At 38.0% G+C, this 18,860-nt stretch overlaps 2 protein-coding genes across 3 annotated transcripts; both read left to right on the forward strand.

The window, feature by feature from the left end:
• Positions 1-200: 200 nt before the first annotated feature.
• On the forward strand, positions 201-8,278 carry LOC145481286 (uncharacterized). 2 transcript variants are annotated; one of them, XM_081459737.1, is made up of 6 exons: positions 201-497; positions 590-610; positions 1,370-1,399; positions 1,899-1,976; positions 7,214-7,344; positions 7,497-8,278. In XM_081459737.1, the coding sequence occupies exons 1-5, from the start codon at positions 437-439 to the stop codon at positions 7,330-7,332; spliced, it is 309 nt and encodes a 102-aa protein (XP_081315863.1). In that variant the 5' UTR covers positions 201-436; the 3' UTR covers positions 7,333-7,344; positions 7,497-8,278. The 2 variants fall into 2 exon arrangements, with proteins under 2 accessions (XP_081315863.1, XP_081315865.1); XM_081459739.1 differs by lacking the exon at positions 1,370-1,399.
• A 3,716-nt stretch (positions 8,279-11,994) lies between these two features.
• Positions 11,995-16,640, forward strand: LOC145483026 (uncharacterized). The gene is made up of 8 exons (XM_081461650.1): positions 11,995-12,067; positions 12,748-12,768; positions 13,149-13,202; positions 13,548-13,577; positions 13,770-13,850; positions 14,326-14,355; positions 15,089-15,304; positions 15,811-16,640. The coding sequence occupies exons 1-8, from the start codon at positions 12,007-12,009 to the stop codon at positions 15,816-15,818; spliced, it is 501 nt and encodes a 166-aa protein (XP_081317776.1). The 5' UTR covers positions 11,995-12,006; the 3' UTR covers positions 15,819-16,640.
• Positions 16,641-18,860: the final 2,220 nt, after the last annotated feature.

Genomic DNA, 18,860 nt, shown 5'->3' on the forward strand with positions numbered 1-18,860 from the left:
GAGGTAATGTCAGAAATACCTGTCGATATTGTCTCCTAGAGGAAGCTGCAATAGGCCTCGTTCTATACATCAATATTCTAGGCTTTCAGGACAAAGTTTTATATTTGGTGTGACAAAAGAGAAACTTAAAAAAAAAATTACAATTTTGACCCGAAAGCCTCGGAGCCATGTTAGAATATTGATATATTGAACGTGGCGTATTGGTGGCTTACATTAAATGGTTCTAAAATTAGCAGCGCTGAGAACCTACTTTAAAAGCCTGATTACCAACTTAATTGGGTACACTGTGTCTACTAAGATAATACTATTGATTGAAGCTTCGAATTCCTGCATTGGTCCCTAGATATTTGAAGTTTGATTCACGTGAAAAATTCCTTAAAAAGAGGAATTCTACCGGGCATCTTTCAGACCTCGAGCCCTCCCATCTCCCTGAGCAATGGCTTCAAAGATTTGGTTCATTGCAGTTCTATTGCTAGCGGTTAGCGTCGGCTTTGAAGGTAGGACATTTCTTGAGTACTCGAGTTGTGAAGTCTTAATGCTCCTATCAGATATTTAACTAATCATTTTGCTTTCACTGACCTTTTTGTAGCCTTCACAATTCCACTAGAAGGTAAGCAAATGCAATATGAAGTTTGTTCTCCATCAGTGTAATAAAAGTCTGTTAAAAGTGTTTGATAAAGTAAAGCAGCACCCACCATCACTGGTAAATGCAGTTTACCCGCTGGTCAACAAACGAAAAAGAGGATTTACCTTCAACTTATAGATCACTTTTTCTGGACCATAAGATTATTTTAGAAAAATTTAATGTATACTTCTGGGTTCGCTTTCCTCGGACGTTTGAAATTAAACTGAACTGAGCAACGTTTGAGAAGTATTTCGAAAAAGAGTGCAACGTAGCGGTGGATGCAGCCGGCGCTCGAATTGGAAGCTTTATTCCCAAGATAGGAAGCAGTATGAAACCTGAAAAGGGAATCCAGGGAAATCATTCAACATCTTTATTTGTTGTACTTTTTCTGACGATCCAGTCGTGTCTCACTCAAATGATTTGTCATATGAGTTAGTCGAAAGAAGTAACGTGGAAACAAAACGTCCAGTTTGCTAATCTATCAGAAACGATATAGCGCATGTTTTAAACCATGTAAAGAATTTAGCCTAAAAGCTAACCGGCGATTAGGCGTTCTCTGCCAGACAGTTAGTGCTTTGTAGATATACCCAGGCATTTATGCAATTTGCATGGCACACAAAAGTGATATATAGTACAATCTGATTAGTTGCCTGAAAAGTATTGTATTCAAAATGAGTGGCGATGCTACACAAGTGCCCTATAACCACATTTTTTGAATTTTTATTTTTATTTCTTATTTATCAGAGGATCTTAATGATGATAGCAATGAAATGGGTAAGATCAAAACGTTCAACTTTTTGGATTCTGTAATGTAAGAATATCCACAATCGTAGTCAATGGGTATAGAGTTCGAAAAATCAACAGCAATAAGGAGAAGATATGTACAGTGAATGTTTCGTCATATTGGAAGCACTCGCAAAAGTCTGGGAAAAATTAGCTCATCAATATCTCGCAGAGTTTACCGCTGGTCATTCCCAGTCCCGGACACCTTTTAAGTAAACTCGCTGGCCGGGGACTATTAAAGGTCTGCCGTGTATATGTTTGTGTTTTGAACAATGCGAACGATCTCATTTCATTTATTTTTTTTTATTTACTGCTTATTCGTTTAGTGTTTTTGTCTTCCTTGGCGATGTTTAGGTTTACTGTATTCCAATTCTACTGTCCCCGTTCGATTGTAGAAAGGCTCCTTCATCGGTGGCGGCAAATTAAGGTTATCATTGTCCATCGAGAAGGCCATTTCTTCATTCTTCTTTATCTTTTCTGATCATCCAAGATTATCCTAAAGATTATGATGATGACGATGACGAAGATGATGACGATGATGATAATGTCCATGATGGAAACAATTTGGGTAAGAAAGACTTGTTTTGTTGAACACTTAGCTGTTCATTAAAACAATTTAGGGTTGATGATACCATAGCACGTTTGTGAACGTCACATCTCTTCACCAAAGCAAGAGCACGTGCGTTTACTATATGAATATACACACACAACACACAATCCCAGTGGTTACGAAGAGTTAACGTTAACGCCCGAACATCAGCTTCACAAACTCGCTACAACGGTTGATTTACCTTATCAACTCAACTTTACGTTTTACCCTTGGTTTGCTGGCACAGATTTAATCTAATCACCCGAATGACTTTAGAAAAATATGAGAGTTATCCAACAGTTATGGGCGTGTGAAGAAAGAAGGGGTGAGGGAAAGTGCCATCTAGGTATTGAGAGTATGTTTTGCAATTTAAAACGAGATTTCCTATATATTTACAACATTTTCCTACTTCCTGAGAAAGATGTAAAATGGAATATGGCGGACTTTGTGGCGTTACGTCATGAACTTTCTTTTACGTTTGGAGGTAATAATAAAGACGTTAAGAAAAAAACACTGAATGGAAAATTGCTCTGTGAATGTTTGCGTTTCTCCATGTAAAATATCAAATACGAAAGACCTTTTGACTAAAGTAAGTGTTGTTACCCATGCCTACAAATTAACCATGGTTGCTTCTTAAAATACCTCCATAAAGAAATATACCTGATTCATTATCTTCCTATAACATTTTTTTCACAGAGAATGGTTTGAAGGAAATGGATAAGATATGTTAAATTTTCATTTGTTAACCCATAAGCATACTAGTAACTTTTTTGAAAAGGGATTAACCCGGATTCACCACTTGATATTGGAACTGTCAGTAGCTGTTCATTCATCCCTCGCGAAAAGTTTGGTTGTTAACATTATCATAGCAAATGCATTTGCCTCGCAGGTCCTGAGCAAAATTGCTTAATTTTTTACCGGAAACATTTCCTTGATTTACTGGTTTTCTTGTAGAGAATTGTATTAATAGTTTTAGATTTATTTCCATCAAAAAATAATAACAAAAATAAAATAAAATAAAATAGAATAAAAATAAAGTGATTATTTCTGTGCTAGCATATTCAGTTTATAACCAGGAGCCATAATCGGGGACGGAGACCCTAGGTCTTGGGATCCGCGCGCACCTATGATATGGGACAATTTTTCTATTTTTAGAACAAATTGCGCCATCCCGACGTCATATATCCGCGCGGATCCACGCACATGTCGGGGGCTCTCGCGTGGATGTTGTCACGTTGCGTGATCAAATGGTGAGAGTTGAGAGACCTTGAGAGATTATCTTGCGTATTTTTCACGGCGTAGGCAGGGAATAGGGCAGGGAATACGAACCAAGGCGCTTATATGTAGTTTTATGCTCTGAGCTAACGGAAAAGGTGGGATTTTCAGGGTCGAAAACAAGACTTCAATCTCGCGCTGGGAATGAATAATAAGATCTGCTCGCGCTTGTTGTAAACTTACGCATATGTTTTTGCATTTGTTCTGACTTAAGAATATAGCAAGAAAACTCTCTACTCTGGTATCGAGTGAATTTGTGAGTTTCTCAGACAATGGTTAATCATAACCACAACCTGTTTTGATGATTTCTTTTTGTTTCTGCTTGTTTGGTGAGTTTGCAAAAATTTTTGAAAGGAAAGTCTGACGCGTACAATTAGCTCATTTGCATAGTGCAGCTCGTGCACTTTCAAGTCCGAGTCGGTGTTTTCAATTGTCAACAAATCTTGACAAAGATTTCTTTCGTTATCTTTTGTGCTGAGATGCTGCAACAAATTTCACGAACGCAAAAAAGGCTACTAACATCATGTGTGTTTCTTCAACATAAGCATAGTAAAGTTTTACACTGCGAAAATGAAAATAGACAAGGAGTTTTGATAACTCGATCAGCAAAATCGAAATCGTTATTCCAAGTTGATTAAAGAAAGCGTCATCGTAACTTTGCTGATTATTTCTGCTTTATTCACATATTTTCAGCTTAGCTTTTAATATGTTCTCAAACATTTATCAATCTTAAACATATTTAAAAACTATAGAGTTATTGTTTGAGTTCGATGTACGCGTTCACACGAAAGTGCGGCGGAAGTACAATTTGTCATGTTTACTGACTATACAAAACACGCATCGGCGGGCGCGTTCGTTCATCGACAACAGAGAATTTACTGGATTTTTACACGAATAAAACTGAGCAGTATCTACGGACGTAAAGTTATTGGGCCTTGATGAAACATCAAGCGTTCCTTACAATTCAGGCGAAACTCAAACTAGCAATTATTTTGTTTTACTTTTCGGTCGCGATAGACTGGCAAATTCCTCGCAAGCGCGTTGCAAGAGGAGCTAGGAAAGTACGAAGTCCTGAAGCGCTGCTATTTAACAAATAAAGAAGCCTCGACTGTGCTCTGTTCTGTTGTAAAGCATTTAGGAAGCGGCAGAGCACGAAAGAAGTGTAGGGGAAAACACGAGACGTAGTCGAGTGTTTTTCCTTACTTCTTGAGTGCTCTACCGCTTCCTAAGTGCTTTACAACAGAACAGAGCACAGTCGAGGCTTCTTTATTTGTTTTATGATAAAGAATCCGATAATTTCCTCACGAATTTGGCTGAATTTTTTCAAACCAAACTTTATTTTCCAAACGAGCAAAAGTGGCGTCAGCCGTGAACTGTTCTCTGATAAAGCACGCTAAAATAAGCCAATCAGAATCCTTGTTAGAATTGTTCAAATAATTTGATTGGCTAACGATGCGACAGCTGTCAATCACAAACTGGCCTTCAGCTAAGCTTTCAGTTTCGAGTAGTTTGAGAGGCTTTCGAGAGAAGAACGATGCCTTCGAAGTTTGCTTTTCAGTTAAATTTTAAATACGGATCTAAATGCAGGTGAAGGTTTATAGTTCAGAGGAATACGGCCATATTGTGACCCATGAAAACGTGCACTTTTCCAGTGGAAATTACGAAACGCGGAGCTCAAAGCCTGCGGATGAAAATGCAAAATGCCGAGTCGAATTTGAACGGAGCTACAGTTATTTACGGCTTGTAGCCGCATGCAGCAAGATTGCCCGAACTAGCGTAAGAGTTAGAAAGACTAAACGGCTCCCACTGGTTCTACTCCAAGCACAGAAGAGAATATTAGAGCAAGCTTTGCACTGACCACTCGTCGGTTCACTTCGCTGCGATGACCGGAGAACGAGCATTACTACACTACATGTAAGTGTTGTTTGAGCAATTGAGCATTTTTACAAAAATAAAGCTTCTCATCGTAAACAGAGAGAGTTTAGTTGTTGTTTTCTGTCGTTGTTTTACTTCTTAAGTATAATTTCTGCCTTCGTAACAAATATAATGTCTTTTATCGAAGCACTGTTTAGGTTGAGAATTTGTTTATTTCGCTACGTGTTTTGTCGGCGGGAATCTAGCAAAACTTCTTATTTTAGTACAGTTTTAACACTAATGTTGCTAACCGAATGGTCTCTGTGAGCCATATTTACTACAGACAAATAGCTCGTTTCCATTGCGTTTGTCTGAATCACAGGGGATGTTTAATTTGGGTCAAATTTGTCAAAATTCCGAAGCAAAAATTTGAAAGCCAACTTACCGTCATCAACCCGTGCTCTGTTCTCTGATAAAGCACGCTCTTTCAGCCAATCAGAGCGCGCGTTGTATGGAAACTTTATTATAAATCTAAATATATCCAGCTAGTTTTTTGCTGTGTAATGGAAAAGCTGTTAATCTTCAACTTAGGTGAGTAATGTACATCTCATGTAAAAGAAGCATCCGTCAGAACATAACTTGGTCAGCGATATATATCTAAACTTAAAGCGGAACATACCTAAATTCGACACTATCTTACTTCACTCAAACTTGAGCAGCTTACAACGAAAATACTTAAGCAAAATTCCAACAGACGTAAATACGATTAGTTGTGGGCCGAAAAACATGAAAAATTTCGGGAATATTGGACGCCATTTCCCCCGCGCGACATTCGCAAAAATCTTCGCAGCATGTACGCGCGTGTGCCGCAGGCGATGCATGGCGCAATTTGTTCTAAAAATAGAATTATTGTCCCATATCATGGGGACAACCCCAATACTAGAAATGGCGCGCGCTTACGGTCTCCGTCCCCGATTATGGCCCCTGGTTTATAACGGATGTGCAATCATAAGACTCTCGAGCTAACACCGCAGAGAAACAGCAAGTGGAAATTTCGATACACAACCCAACTGGTCGGTAAATCATCGATATTTACAGACCTCAGCAACTCTGCAGCTGTAACAGCTCGGGCAAATTAAGGGCTATGCATTGACAAATGCATATTGTTCTGTTATCAGAACGAAAAGTAAATGCTGCTTTAAGTTCTACGCCCTAAGCTTTAGCTTTAAGGTAGCTTTCCACAGTTTTGTGAGAGAAAACAAGCCAAACACTGACACACTTCCTTTTTCGTCCTCTAATTAATGCTCACTTAAGTCTTTAACTTTATCATACGCGGCAGTTGTACAATATATACCTTAATGACAAGCCAAAATGAAGTAATACTTAAAGGAAGATTGGTACTAGCAGTTTAAGGCCCCGCTGGTCCACACTACGCCAGAGAAATGTGAAAACGCAACAGTAACAAGCGGCAGAAAATCTTGAGTGCACCCTTTAAGATTTGGGTTAATCACATTAAATTATCAAGTTGTCCGCATTTTCGAAAACCTCCGTTTTCCGTCCACACAATCGCGGCGCCAAGCTGGCGTTTTCCAATTTTTCTGGTTTGAAGAGCTTTTACGAAAAGCTCCATCTTCGATTAGTGTGGACGGTAGGCCTAACCGTATAGATAAAGCTGTGTTTTCAAATTTCTCCGGCGTAGTGTTGATGGGGCCTTAATGTTGTTTCTTTCTTCAGAATCTATCTACCTGACACTGCCTCAAAATTCCAAGAAATAGAAATTGGCTCCAATTAATCATTCATCTAACATAAAATAAAGGAACTTGCAAGTTATATTTTCCACAAAATAAGAAATCGTGAAATTGTGCTTTACATTGTCTTCGAAATGGCTCAAAATGTGTCTTTTACAGTTTTCTTGTACGGGTAGATTTTGGGAGTAACGTCATTAAAAGTATTAGTGCCTAGTCCTCGTCAAACTTTTGTACGTTTATTTTGACTACTTAATCGATAAAAAGTACCCCGTGGAAAGATACATGTAACAGACAATGGTGACGTTATTTACATGTTTTGATTAACTTGCTGGTTTTCAGATATGGAGGATACGTACCGTGGTCGTCCACCAAGAAGACGACGACTTGGTGGCAAACCAAAACAACGTGGTAAAAAGCCAGCTAAGCGACCTGGTAAACAACGACGACCGTGGGGATAGATGACGCAAAATGTAATTATCAATACAAATGTTACATAAAAAGGCATGCTTCGCACTGTTTCAGCGACTTAAAGTCAATAACTCTTTACCTGTTGTGAATGCTGGGCGTTTTGCTTCTACTATGATGAAGCGCATTAATTAATAAAAATTTTTATTTTTCACAGACGAGTACAAAGAACCATGCTCACAGTTGCCTGAAGGAGTTGTCGTCTTTAATTAGTGGTTGGGAAAGAAATATTTTTGGTTGAATTTGAAATCGAATTAAAACTGATGAATGTAGAGTTTAGTGTTGGCTAGTGATGTAGATTGTAATTATTAAAGTAAGTCAAGTAAGAGCAATATCTTGAAAACAAGTTTGTTCCTTTTGTTTTGAGCATAAACGATTCAGGATTTGACACAAAGGTGGGTGAAATCAGACGAAAGAGTGCTGTGATCAGTATCAAGGTCTACTCTGTGCCGCCATTCTAAATCAAAGTGGCTGTGAGCCACTGAGCTCGGATAATGATATTAATCCATAGGCCATGGGGTCAACTTCAAGGACATTTGTGCAGTGCTCTTTATCTATTTTTTTCTACTTTTCCTTCTTCATTGATTCTCTCATAGTTTGCTCTCATTTGCTCATAGTTTGCTCTGATATATGCTAATACAACTCATGACATTCCAGATAATTCTGATATTTCTTTTCGCTTTCCTAACCTCAGCGAGCAGGGGATTCGACTCGCTTTAGCTTGCTGTTCTTATTACTCAGCGTTTCTGTACAAACCTTAACTAACGATATTTTTCCATGTTCGAAAACAATTGCTGATGTAGCACGGTCGAGAGGTTGTTCGTTCCCACGCGGATGGCTGTGGAAATGACTTCATTTATCTATGCTTTTTTTTCTTATCGATTGACAAAATTACCAAAAGGAAGCGTTTGCCTTTCCCACGCTCTTGTTTTTGTTTTTGTTTTTGTTTTTGTTTTTTAAACATCTGGAACTTTTAATCATTCGAGAATTCGCATAAGTACTTCGATCAATTTCAAACTCAAAATACGCTGGTTAGCCCATTGGTCTATCGGTGGGAGCTTTGAGTTAAAAAAGAACATACACTGTCGACCTTAAAGGATCCACTAATGAGAAACTTTGCCACTGAAACAACCTGAAATCACTTGGTAAATAAATTGTATCGCGCAGCGCACTCGACTGAGAACCCTTATATTTTACAGTTGCCTCTTCAGTGACTGGCCTTTGGATGGCAGTCAGGTTGCGGATGACCTTGTTTTGATAAAGACCTTACTGCTTTTGCTGTGTAGATGAAGTTGTTCTTCTGCTAATTAGAAAGTTCGCATTTAAAAATGAGAAAAGTAGAGAGGTGTGTATCAAAGCAAGTTACCTCTAGTCTCGCTTTCATTCATAGACCAGGTAACTAAGCACACAGTTGTGGCCTATTGTCTAACAGGAATCGAAGGATCGAGTAAATCTCACATCCATACCTATATCTCGGATTAATGACTACGTCATTATCGGAGCTGAAAAGGAAATGACAGTAAAATTTCTGTGAATTCTCAGGCGGTGGATAAATAACAATGATTGGACGAGGTTGAGCAAAATTTCGTAGAGTGAAAGAATGATACCTTTCTCTTCCAGGATTCGCCATTAGTCCTCGCGTGGCATCAGTTCCCGCGTGTAAAACACTATGAGGGACTAATCTCTACAACCAGTCCCCTCGAATAGACTCTTCAAGGGCTGCATGGACTAGTCCTGTGAGCTTGTCCCTTTGTGAGTGCCGACCTTTTTAACAATGCTTGTTGTCCTGTATTGAAGTGTGTTATTTTGCTAAAATTAACTTGGATTGTTATTTCGCCGGATAAACCTTTGGACGATCTGTTCTACTGAACATCGTAGAAAAACAGCGAGTGCATATTTCTTTGTTGAAAAACAATTTTGACACACATCTCAACAGGTTGGCAAATCATCGATATTTAAAAGCCCCACAAACTGTGTTGCCGTAACTCACCGTACAAGACAGGAATGAAATGAACATCTTATTTTTAAATCAATCGAGGGTACTATCTCAACATTTCTTTCCGACTGCAATTCTGAGTGGTACTTCATACCCGTCCACTTCACTAATCGCATCCATTTAACACTTACTTTTAGAACAATTGAAATGAAAACCTGTCTAAAATGGTACATTTTAGATTGTCAATCATCTGTTTTCTTCATCGGTATTATTATCTGTTTAGTTACAGTGCACGCTTACCGTAAACCAGTTGCCGCCCGCGGCACGTGACCTCGGATACTGGGGCACATTGGTATATATCGCCCCTGTAGTATTTTTACCAAGGCATGATTCATGACAAGATTTCTTCACTAATATGACTCTTAGACGAGATATTAGACCGGAAACTTGCGTCATGATAAATCAACTACTACAGTATAAATAGAACTCATTAACTGTATTTAAATCTTTCTCCGCAGTTAAAGTAAGTAAGTAATCTTTATTAATGTGGTCTAATACACTTAGCTGATTACAGTATTGTGAGTATCCAAATATATGATACAGGACTGTAAGTATTCAGTTCAAATAATGATCTTCATTTATTATAATAAACTTTCATCACTGTTATGGATTAGAAATTTGTTACTCAAATGACATACATTGCTTTCAGGAAAATACTTACGTCAAAGTGAAAAACGCAACTACATGTAGCCTGATGCCAAGACAAATGAAAGGCAAACGCCCTTAACAAAAACCACCTGATGGAGCATTTTCACCTGACGATCGAGTTTTTCGAAAAAATGTACACTTTTCTCGGTTGCTTTTAACCATTTAAGAACATAATGTATTAGGAAAAGTGTTAATGAAAATATTTGCATGCTCAGTATTTGATGATCAGCCGCCTAGAGAACCAAAGTAGGTTCTAGATGTAAACAGGTCCGAACGCCCGTTCTGTAACCAATTGGAGCGAAACATTTCGACGAATATCTGAAGTTTGGAGCAACGCACACACCTTAAACTTGGAGGAGTGTCTTCTGTGTTTACCTTGTATAGTATCGCAATTTATTGACTTTCTCCACTGAATGGTTTTTTTATTTTTTTATCGCGTGAATATGGAAACCCTCTAAATCCATATGGTCGTCCTGGTATGTTGGTTTTTACTTAGTATCGGTTCTACTCTTCCCTAAATACTTGAAAGTGGCTCTTGAAACCTAAGAAAGCTGGCGAAGATGTGTTATCGAGATATCACCAAGGCCAACTTTTATCGTGTAAGAGTGGGTTGCCATGGGAATTGACACTTTTATAACCGTAGGTGTGTTGCATATTGAACTATTAGCCTAGCAGGTTTCAATGGTTTTTGCTCCAAATTGAGCTAGATAGCTCTATTTATAAACTTGATGCAATATTTGGTTGAGTGTATGACGTCATCAGCTATTTTACTCATTTTTCAAACTTAAATATCTCCAGAACCAACGCAGATATTTGCAAACAGTAAACGGGGCAATTCAAGGGGTAAAAATTTGATCATAGATGTAGTCTCACTTTAATTGTGTCTACACTGAGCATAAAGGGCATGATGCAAGAGACCACTGCTTTTCACTGTAAATTTGACGAATGACGCTGTTTTAACATTGTTGTTTCGGATAAAAAAAGAATGAAAACACAGGAGAAAACACTTAACAAACTTACAGCAAATGATCCTCATCAAAGAAAGTTATTCTAGGATCATTGTTGAATGCACCTATTAATATAGATACAACAACAACAACAACAACAACATGACAATAACAAAAGTAAGATGACAAAAATGACTGAAAGCTCTGCCACTAAGTCTACTAAAGATAATTGATGGCTTAGGGGGTCCTTCTTGACTACCAATTGGTCCTGAATTTGTTGCTAAGGAAGGTTTCTAACCGTCGTATGTTGAAAACCAGACCTCCTAAGGATCAGCGTTTTACACGGGTTTGTTCCATTGAGGAGTCTTCATCATGGCCATATTTGAACATGTGAGCAGAACATAAAAAAACCTAAAACTTAAAAGGCATCTAAATCAGTGGCAATAGATTAAGAACGTCCACGTGCATAGTGCTTTGTGTGGGTTTTATGAAACTCGCATTACCATTAAAGTTATGAGATAACAAAGAATAAATAACAGACTTTCTTCAGTAGCTTTCCTCTTTTACGTGTAAACAACAATTCCATACGTAGGATTATAAAGAAGGCTAAGTTATTTATGATTCACAAGACAAATCGCAACTCTTCCTCTTTTCTTTCAAGTTTTAGAGATATAAAATTCTAACACGTAGTTTGGGTTTGGCACTATTTACGCACGCGAAATCATTTTGTTTTTCAAAGCAAACGTTCCCTCATATAAAATTCACCATTTAGCACTGCAAAACACTCTTCAAAATAGCTTTCCTCTAAACGTTGCCTTTCGAAATCCCTTAGCAACTGCTCCAAATCTGAAGTTAAGAAGGACCCCCTTAAATTAATTGCTTATGATATTAGGAACGCTAAAAATCTTCTTCTTAGCGGATCATCAACGTAATTCGGGTGTCGGTAAACACGACAAAATTGATATTTCCTGTATTGGTTCCTGGATATTTGACGTCTGATTTGTGTTAAAAGCGTATAAAAAGAGAACTCAACCAAGTGTCTATCAAATTTGGAGCCCTCCTCGTCTCCTCGAGTCATGGGTTCAAAAATTTGGCTCATTGCAGTTCTACTGCTAGCGGTTAGCGTCGGTTTGGAAGGTAAGAGATTTTTAACTAGTAGTCAAGTTTTGAAGTCTTGCCACAGTCAACTCTTTCTAAGACATACAGTATCGGGAATCGCCTTGAATTTCTGACCGACTAGTCCGGCCTATTTAAGGTCGAGGTAACGTGACATCAATAATCCGAGAGATTATGCTGAATCATAGGCACAATGATTACACGTCTGCCAAGTAAACGTCTGGTTTCAAGCGGTCCGTTGACTGTTTAAAAGCGTCCACTGTCCATCCGTGTTATAAAGGTGTCTTTTAACCCTTTGGCTGTCAACGTTTCTCAAAAAATGCAGCTTTTAACCGTTAAATCAGTTTTTGGCTGCCATGACGCTAAATGGGCCTTAGTTTTGCCGGAAAAGCTATTTTTTACCAAAAAGATAGGTTTCTCCAAGGTTAGGGTACAAAAATGTACAATATTTTAGGTCAGCGCACGCGCATAAGCCAAAATCGATATCCAAAATCGCCTGTTATGCGGATTGATCTATCCTAGCTCTACTATCTTCTTATCAAGAATATCTGGTGAAATTTAAATTGGTGACGTCACGACCACTCAGTGCGCGTATACGCGTCGTTGGCAGTCAAAGGGTAAGCGGGAATTGACTTTTGTTTTTGTTCAGTCGTCTCTTCAGATATCTAACTCATAGTATTGTTTCTATTGCCATTTTTCAGCATTTCCAGTTGCATTAAACGGTAAGTAAATTTAGCATAAAGTTTGTTGTCGATCAATATAATAAAAAACTGCAAAGGAGCCAATAAAAGTGACTTATATAATAAACCAGCATACACCATGGTAAACATAATCAAGCAGGCAGCCAAAAGTCAAGAAGATAAACCTTCCACTGGTAGATTACTTTCTTAAGTCAGATTTATCTGAGTTGAAAGATTCTGAGGAAAAGTCAAATATAATACTCTGGACCTTTTTTTTAACGCTCTATAGGAAAATAAAGGCAAGTTTGAGTAGTGGCTTGAAACTGATCGTAGAAAAGAAACACAGAATCACTATTGTAATTTCTTAAATGTAACATCGAAAGAACTCATCCACATTCCTTTGTCACTGTACTTTTTTGCAGACGATCCAACCGACTTTAAATCACATGATTTATCAGATGATTTAACTGAAAGGGGTAAGATGGAAACATAACTCTTACTATAATTTACTGTTTTAGTCAAGTAGCGTATCAAAGAAGTTACAGTAAGCCCTACGTTCATGTTTTGACGTCAGAGCCTGACTATAGTCCCAGGTCCCAACCCTCCGCGGTTTCTAAACAAACCGGAAGTTAAATTTCACCTTTTTAGAGGGCTAACTATGCTTGCTTTCCATTTCGATATCATAATCTAAAGTAGATTCAAAAAAGCGAATAGTAAAGAAATGCAGCACAACTAACTTTAAAACACAAACATTATTATTATTATTTTTTAAATGATTTGATATAGATGTAATTTTGTATTTCGTTTCCTATTTTTCTCAGATGTTCTGTACGAGGACAACTATGAAATGGGTAAGATAACGAGCGTTTACTTTCATACATTCTTAAGAATCTCCCCAAACTCGGACTTAATGGACGTAGAAACATTTACAGTAATAAAGGGAAGGTTGATTAAGCCGTACACATACATTTCTTGATGATGTACGTGTTACCATGTGGGTAAGATCAGCTTACGAGTTTTCTTTCCGTTTCTGATCATCCAAGGTTATCCTGATGTTGATGATGTTGCTGCTGCTGTTGCTGTCGCTGCTAGTGATGATGACGATGATGATGGAAATGAGTTGGGTGAGAAAGACTTGTTTTATTGACACACTTGCATATAACCACTCGAATGACTTCAACCATTAGAAACTTTATACATTTTAGTTTAACTCTCAACATCCAAAGGGAACGGAAAGCGGGGAGGGCCAAAGCAGCGTTCCGATGAGCAAACTTTGATGGGAAAACTATTTTCGTATGTCATTTGTCATTATCACAAGCCTTTTTTGACTTGCCCGTCAAGCTAAATTTTGTTTCATCTGGTTTACCTTGAGCAGCCTTGCAGAATTAGTACTTTGTCCCATGTACTTATTTGATGTACGAAAACGTTTTAGCGTATGATTTTCTCGAGGCGATTTTTTTCTTTTACGTTTTCAGAGAATTTTCATGATGACTCAGGAATGGGTGAGATGAACTTTTAATGTTAACATGAAGTAAATAGGCGCGTTCGTATGTCAGACTGATGTCAAACTGACATATTCGTATCATTTTCCTTTCTCAGAGGACTATGAAGGTGCTTTAGACGAGATGGGTGAGATATAAGAATATTTTTCATCTTTTAACGCTCGGGTGACCGAGCACTCCGGGGTTTAATGAGGGGTTTTTCGTACAGAACCCCCCTAGAAATGTTTTCCTCGTAATTTGAAAAGGGGATTTACTCTCTGTGTTGACAAAATCTTCCGCTGTCCATTCACCCCTCACAAAAATTTTGATGTGTTAATAATAAATTTGCATCTTGTTCTAAAGTGAGCAACTTCTTATTGGGTATAAGGACAAAATCCAACCAAAGGGTGTCTAACCTCCCACCCACCCGGCCCCCTTATAAATGTGCTACGTCCGAGGGTCAAGTTTTCGAGACAAGAACAACTTAGAGGAACGTGACCTTTTAATGACTAGCACATGATTTCAATAATAAAGACTGGAGCAGAGGTTTAAAAAAAAAGGCCCTGCTCAATATCCTTTCCTTTTACGAGAAATAAAAATATCGAAGAGCTGCTGAATGAAATTGGCGAGTCGCACGAAAAATTCTTCTTCTTTGATATGTATAAGGTTTTACGCTCCTTAGTCTTAATTTTATAGTATCCACAATAACTTTAATTTATAGGCCAATTAAAAAATAAAGACTGAAGAAAGGAGCCCACCTTGTGCAGTGATGCAGCTTAAATCCTTAATGAATAAATAACAATATAATCTTGAAAATTGATTAAAAATACCATGTGGATTGGTAACCACTTATGAAAGCGATATTTTGCATTATTTTCCAGATCTAGAGGATCAACGTTGGAGTGGGACACTCAGACTGCCACGACCACGTGATAGACGTCCACGATCACTGCAACCAAAACGAAAAAGGAAAAAAACAGGGAGAAGAGGAAAAGGGAAACGGGGTGGTAAGAAATCATCAAGACAAAAAGGTAGAAAAAGGCATGGGAGACCCCCACGAAAATCTGGAAATAAAAAGGGAAAGAAAAAGGGAAAAGGTACGTAATTACCTTTATATACTACGTTCGCAGTTTCAAAGAGGTCTTACGTTCCTGATCTCATTCAATGCTCAAATAAAAACTTTATACTTCGCATGCGTCAGGGACTTAAAAGTTCGCTCTACCACCAAATTACTCAGCGATATTGTTAGCCACAGCTTAAGCTATGTTTTTGGATGTAAGTTTGATCCAAATACCAGCGTGTAATGAATCTTATTTAGGAGTTCATTATCATTTTATAATCCCGAAAAATGAAACGATATACAGTATTTCAGTAATGGAACAACAGAAAGGAAAATATCTTAATTAACCTCAGGAGACAGGTAGGACAGATCAAACACTACTTTCTTGGAATCTACTGTATGCACAACATGTACATACATCAATAAGATTTCCAGTACCTTCATTAAAATGATAAATTTGAACTTACCAAGTAGCATTACAGCCGCTTACATCTGCAAAGCGTACTTATTATCTTGATTGAAATGTTGATATTTTTCCCATAGGTGGTTAAAAAGACGCGCGGTTACAGAGCCTCACCCTCCTGGACTATGCCATAAATAAAAGGAAAGAAAAGAAAAAGGAGGAAAAAGTCACTCTTTTATCAGCGAACGGAAAACAAATAAATGATAAAATCTGGAATTAAAACTGAGTGATAGCAATTGTTAGAGTTTAGAATTTCTTAATGATATAAATTTCAACAATAAAAAAGATCACCCTATAGAAAAGGACCACAAACAGCAACTTTACTTAACCTAGCTATCACTTTTGTAACATCCAAATCCCTGGGAGGAGCGGGCAGAGACTGGGGGATTAGGGCGAGAAGGCGTCTGGTATTTCAGAATAATCAGGGCGTATGCTGCGTTGTTTAGGGTTAAAGTTCATAAGCTAGAAACTCTTGCCTGCAAAAGCTGGTTTAATTCACGTTTTACTTAGTTATATGAGGTTAGAATATAAAGGCAGCTAATATCATGTGCTACACTTCTAATTTAATAATTTTGGTTTCATTCTGGAAAAGCCGCAGAGTGAAAGAAAGATAGCCTTTCCCCCTAGTTTTTGCTACGTGAAAGTGGATTTAGTCCCTGCGCATGTAACATATTATGAGAGACTAGCCCCTCGAACCAATCCTCTCCTGGAAAATCTTCAAGGGACTTGAAGTGAGACCCATTTTTCCAAGTGTGACCTTTTTTTTTACCAGGTTTCGTCACTTTTTTTCAAGTGTGACACATCTTATCAAATAAGGCACCTTTTTCTCCAGGTGTGACCCATTTTCACAAGTGCAAGCCATGTTTCCAAGTAAAACCCTTTTTTTTCCAAATGTGATCCTTTTTGTAAGTGTGACCCCCTTTTTACCAAGTGTGATCCCCTTTTTACCAAGTGTGATCCCCTTTTTTGCAAGTGTGACCCATTTTTCCAAATGTGACCCATTTTTCCAACCGTGACCCATTCTTTAAAGTGTGACCCATTTTTCCTAGTGCGACTCTTTTTTTCCAAGTGTGGCCCATTTTTCCAAGTGTGACCCATTTTTCCAAGTGTGACTCTTTTTTCTAAGGGTGACCCGTTTTTCTAAGTGTGACCCTTTTATCCAAATGCGACCCATTTTCCCAAGTGTGACTCATTTTTCCAACTTTGAACCTTTTTTGCAAGTGTGAACCCCCTTTTTCCATGGTACTCATTTTTCCAGGTGTAGTTCTTTTTTGCAAGTGAGAACCATTTTTCCAAGTGTGAACATTTATTGCAAGTCTGACCCCTTTTTTCCAGAGTCACCCATTTGTTCCAAGTGTGACCCATTATCCCAAGTGTGACTCTTTCTGCTAATTGTGACGCATTTTTTACAAGTGTGACCCCTTTTCCAAGTGTCCCCCATTATTCCAAGTGTGACACATTTTTACTAGGGCGACCCTTTTTTCCAAGTGTGACCCATTTTTCCAAGTGTGATCTGCTTTTACAAACGTGACCCATTGTTTCAAGTGTAACGCTTTTTCCTAAATTTGACCCGTTTTTCCAAGTGTGTGCCTTATTTCCAAGTGTGACCCTCGTTTCCAAATGTGACCCCCTTTTTTCCAAGTGTAACATTTATTCTGAAGTGTGACCCATTTTTTTTCAAGTATAACCCTATTTTCCAAGAGTGACCCACTTTTTTAAGTAGGACCCATTTTACCGTGTGCTACCTGTATATTTTTTTAAGTGTGACCATTTTTTCCAAAGGTGATCCATTTTTCCAAGTGTGACCCATTTATCAAAGTTTTACCCAATTTCACAAGTGTGACACATTTTTCCACGTGTGACTCTTTTCTCTGAGTGTGACCCTTTATTTCTAAGTGTGATCCACGTTTCCAAGTGTGACCCCATTTTTTCAAGTTTAAATTTTATTCTCAAGTTTGACCCATATTTCCAAGAATGATCCCTTTTTTTCAAGTGTGATACTTTCTTCCAAGTGTGACCCACTTTTCTAAGAGCGACCCCTTTTTCCAAGTAATACCTGTGACCCATTTTACCAAGTTCGACCCACTGTTTTAAGTGTGACCTTTTTTCCAAGTGTGACCCATTTTTTTCAAGTGTGACTTCTTTTCCAAGTTTGACCATTTCTTCCAAATGTGACTCCTAATTTTCCAAAAGTTACCCATTTTTCCAATTGTGGCCCATTTATTCAAGTGTGACCCATTTTTTCAAGTGTGACTATTTTTTGCAAGTGTGACCCCTTTTTACAAGTGTAAAAGTGTGACCCCTTTTCCCAACTGTGACCCTTTTTTCCAAGTGTGACCCATTTTTCAAGTGTGACCCGCTTCTTCCATAAGTTACCCATTTTAACAAGTGTGACCTATTTTTCCAAAGATAACCCTTTTTTCCAAGAGTGACCCATGTTTTCAAGTGTGACCATTTTTTTGCAAGTGTGACCCCTATTTTCCACAAGTTAACCATTTTTTTTCCAAGTGTGACCCATTTTTGCAAGTTTTACCCATTTTTACAATTGTGACCCTTTTTAAAGCGTGTTCCATTTTTTTTCAAATGTGACACATTTTTACAAGTGTGATCTTTTTCCAAATGTGACCCATTTTTTTCTAGTGCGATCCACTTTTACAAGTGTGACCCTTTTTCCAAATGTGAACCATTTTTCCGAGTGTGTCCCATTTGTCCTAGTGTGGACCATTTTTTCAAGTGTGACCGATTTTTCCAAGTGTGACCTATTTTACCACGTGGGAAGTGTTAAGAGCGTAAATCCGAAAATATCGAGAATCGGCCAACAGAAGCAAAATAACGATTTTTTTCTTATTTGACCAAAAGAACCCATTTGGTTAAGTGTTTTCGGAAATAACATCAAAAGGTTCGATTTCCTTTTCTTTTCTTCAAAATTCGCAAAACTTGAAAATTCGGCCACAGAGCCTTCAGCGGCGGCTATGAGACTTGTTTGTGGGGCATCTCTTAAACTTAAATAGTTAACCTTCGGAAGCTGAACCATTTACGGACCTAAGTGATAAGGCTAATATTAGCAAATTTTGAACTTGTCAAATGCTGTCTGTTATATTACAGTTAGGTAAATAAATATAACCAAATA

The sequence above is a fragment of the Orbicella franksi genome, chromosome 3 (assembly GCF_964199315.1).
Source record: "Orbicella franksi chromosome 3, jaOrbFran1.1, whole genome shotgun sequence".
Taxonomy (NCBI): Eukaryota; Metazoa; Cnidaria; class Anthozoa; order Scleractinia; family Merulinidae; genus Orbicella; species Orbicella franksi.